The 1733-nt window shown below is 43.4% G+C and overlaps 1 protein-coding gene across 1 annotated transcript; it reads left to right on the forward strand.

Annotated features, from left to right (window-relative positions):
• The first annotated feature begins 603 nt into the window (after positions 1-603).
• LOC150092195 (uncharacterized) lies at positions 604-1212 on the forward strand. Its single transcript, XM_090415217.1, has one exon. It carries the CDS (start codon positions 604-606, stop codon positions 1210-1212), a length of 609 nt encoding a protein of 202 aa, XP_090271343.1.
• The last annotated feature ends 521 nt before the right edge of the window (positions 1213-1733 follow it).

Below are 1733 nucleotides of genomic sequence, written 5' to 3' on the forward strand. Positions count from 1 at the left end.
CCATCTCAGGGAGGTGGAAATTATTTTAAAATTAAATGTTGACCTGTGATGACCTAATTTGTCGAACAGGTAGGCCTATAATATGGCATTCTTGTCACAATGCCCCTTTCAACCTCCATTTGAAAATTGATCATTGCAAACTCCATCAGTTACCTTCTCACCACCATTTCACGCGAACGCAGTTCGCTGATTTGGGAGCATCATATTCTTCCAATTTATACTGGCTACAAACACGTGAGTCGTTACATGGCATGATGCACCTTGTCCATGGGGATCTCCATTGACTTCTTTACAAGCAGTGTATGTCAAATCTAAGTTTTTCATATTTTTTTCATTTTAATTATAGTTTAATAATTCAATTAATTGTATTTATGTTGTTTTCTTTTCCATGGAAGTGTGCAGTTCAGTCATCTTGGTGGTCTCATTCTATCCTTCTACTTCCCACAAAATCTTCCGCCCCTGCTCTACACGGGCAAATCCTCCACCCGATGCAAACTGTTCAAGAGGTACATATCAACGGTGCAGCACATTCTGAGCTGGTATAAGGGAGATATTTGGAACCCAACGGATCCTGCATACAAGTCACTCGCTTCTGTGCGTCACATGCATCAGACGGTGGCCAAGAACATGAACAAGGATGATGGAAGTTTCTACATCACTCAGTTCGACATGGCCATCACTCAGTTCGCGTTCGTTGGCTTCATGTTGCTGTTTCCCAAACGCTTAGGGTTACACGGGATCACCAGAGAGGAGATGGAGACCCTCATGCACTTCTGGAGAGGAGTGGGTCACGTGTTGGGCATCCAAGACGAATACAACATTTGCCGAGGGACATACGAAGAAGTGCTCGAAGTGTGTCGAGCTATTCTCGAAGAAGAATACAAACCTGCGGTGTGGACATCAAATCCAGACTCTTTGGTCATGGGCCGAGAGGTGTTGGAAAGTCTCTCTCCTCTGCTACGAGCACAGACCTGGAAATCATTCACCTACTTCTGGTTCGGACTTGTAGAAGCTCCCATTGAACTGGATATGAGCATCATCGACTTTTTCTACTATTGGATCACGAGATTACATACTGACCTTCTCTTTAGGATTTCTCCGTATCGTAAAGCATGGAACGTGATCATTGCAAACATTTTTCTCTACATCGTGCAACCGAAAGGTAAAGAACACCAAAAGGAAATGAAAGAAGAACAAGTGAAAAGCATGTGACGGTAAAATCTGTAGCGAAAAAAATTTTGCTTCGGTGAATTTTTGCAACCGATTTTACAGTTCCTTTTTTGTGTTTCAATATTTAGTAATATTTAAAATATAATGAGGCCTGTGTAGCTCAGTGGAAGTGGCGCTTAGTCGCTCGAGATTAGACTTAGGTTCAAGTCCAGTTGTCGACTGGAGGAACTTTTCTAAGCCTATTTTCGACCGATTCCCGAGTTAGTTGATCTCTGGCATGGGCAGGCGGGTTTTTCCTCCAGAAACTCGGGTTTTTGTCTCGTAAACTCAAGAAAATCGACCATAGTACCCACATCACCTCAGACTGTAACATATCCTGTTAGGGGTGCGATGGCCACACTTGTTTGCCAGCTTCTTCATCGGTGGCTGCCTATAATTAGTGATAGACCTGGGACAGCTATCTCTGATTAGCTACCGGCAGAGATTGAGCTGCCCACTCAGTCTCCAAACGCTAGATAGGGTATGAAGGTCTCGCTTACTCCCTTTTATTCCCTTACTTATAA

The sequence above is a fragment of the Typopeltis vanoorti genome, unplaced genomic scaffold, assembly GCF_054136105.1.
Source record: "Typopeltis vanoorti isolate ZY-2024b unplaced genomic scaffold, IOZ_Tvanoo_1.0 HiC_scaffold_2219, whole genome shotgun sequence".
In the NCBI taxonomy this organism is placed as follows: Eukaryota; Metazoa; Arthropoda; class Arachnida; order Uropygi; family Thelyphonidae; genus Typopeltis; species Typopeltis vanoorti.

Excerpts from the sequence above, each read along its gene's own strand:
- LOC150092195 (XM_090415217.1), top strand. The coding sequence starts at position 604 with ATGCATCAGACGGTGGCCAAGAACATGAACAAGGATGATGGAAGTTTC.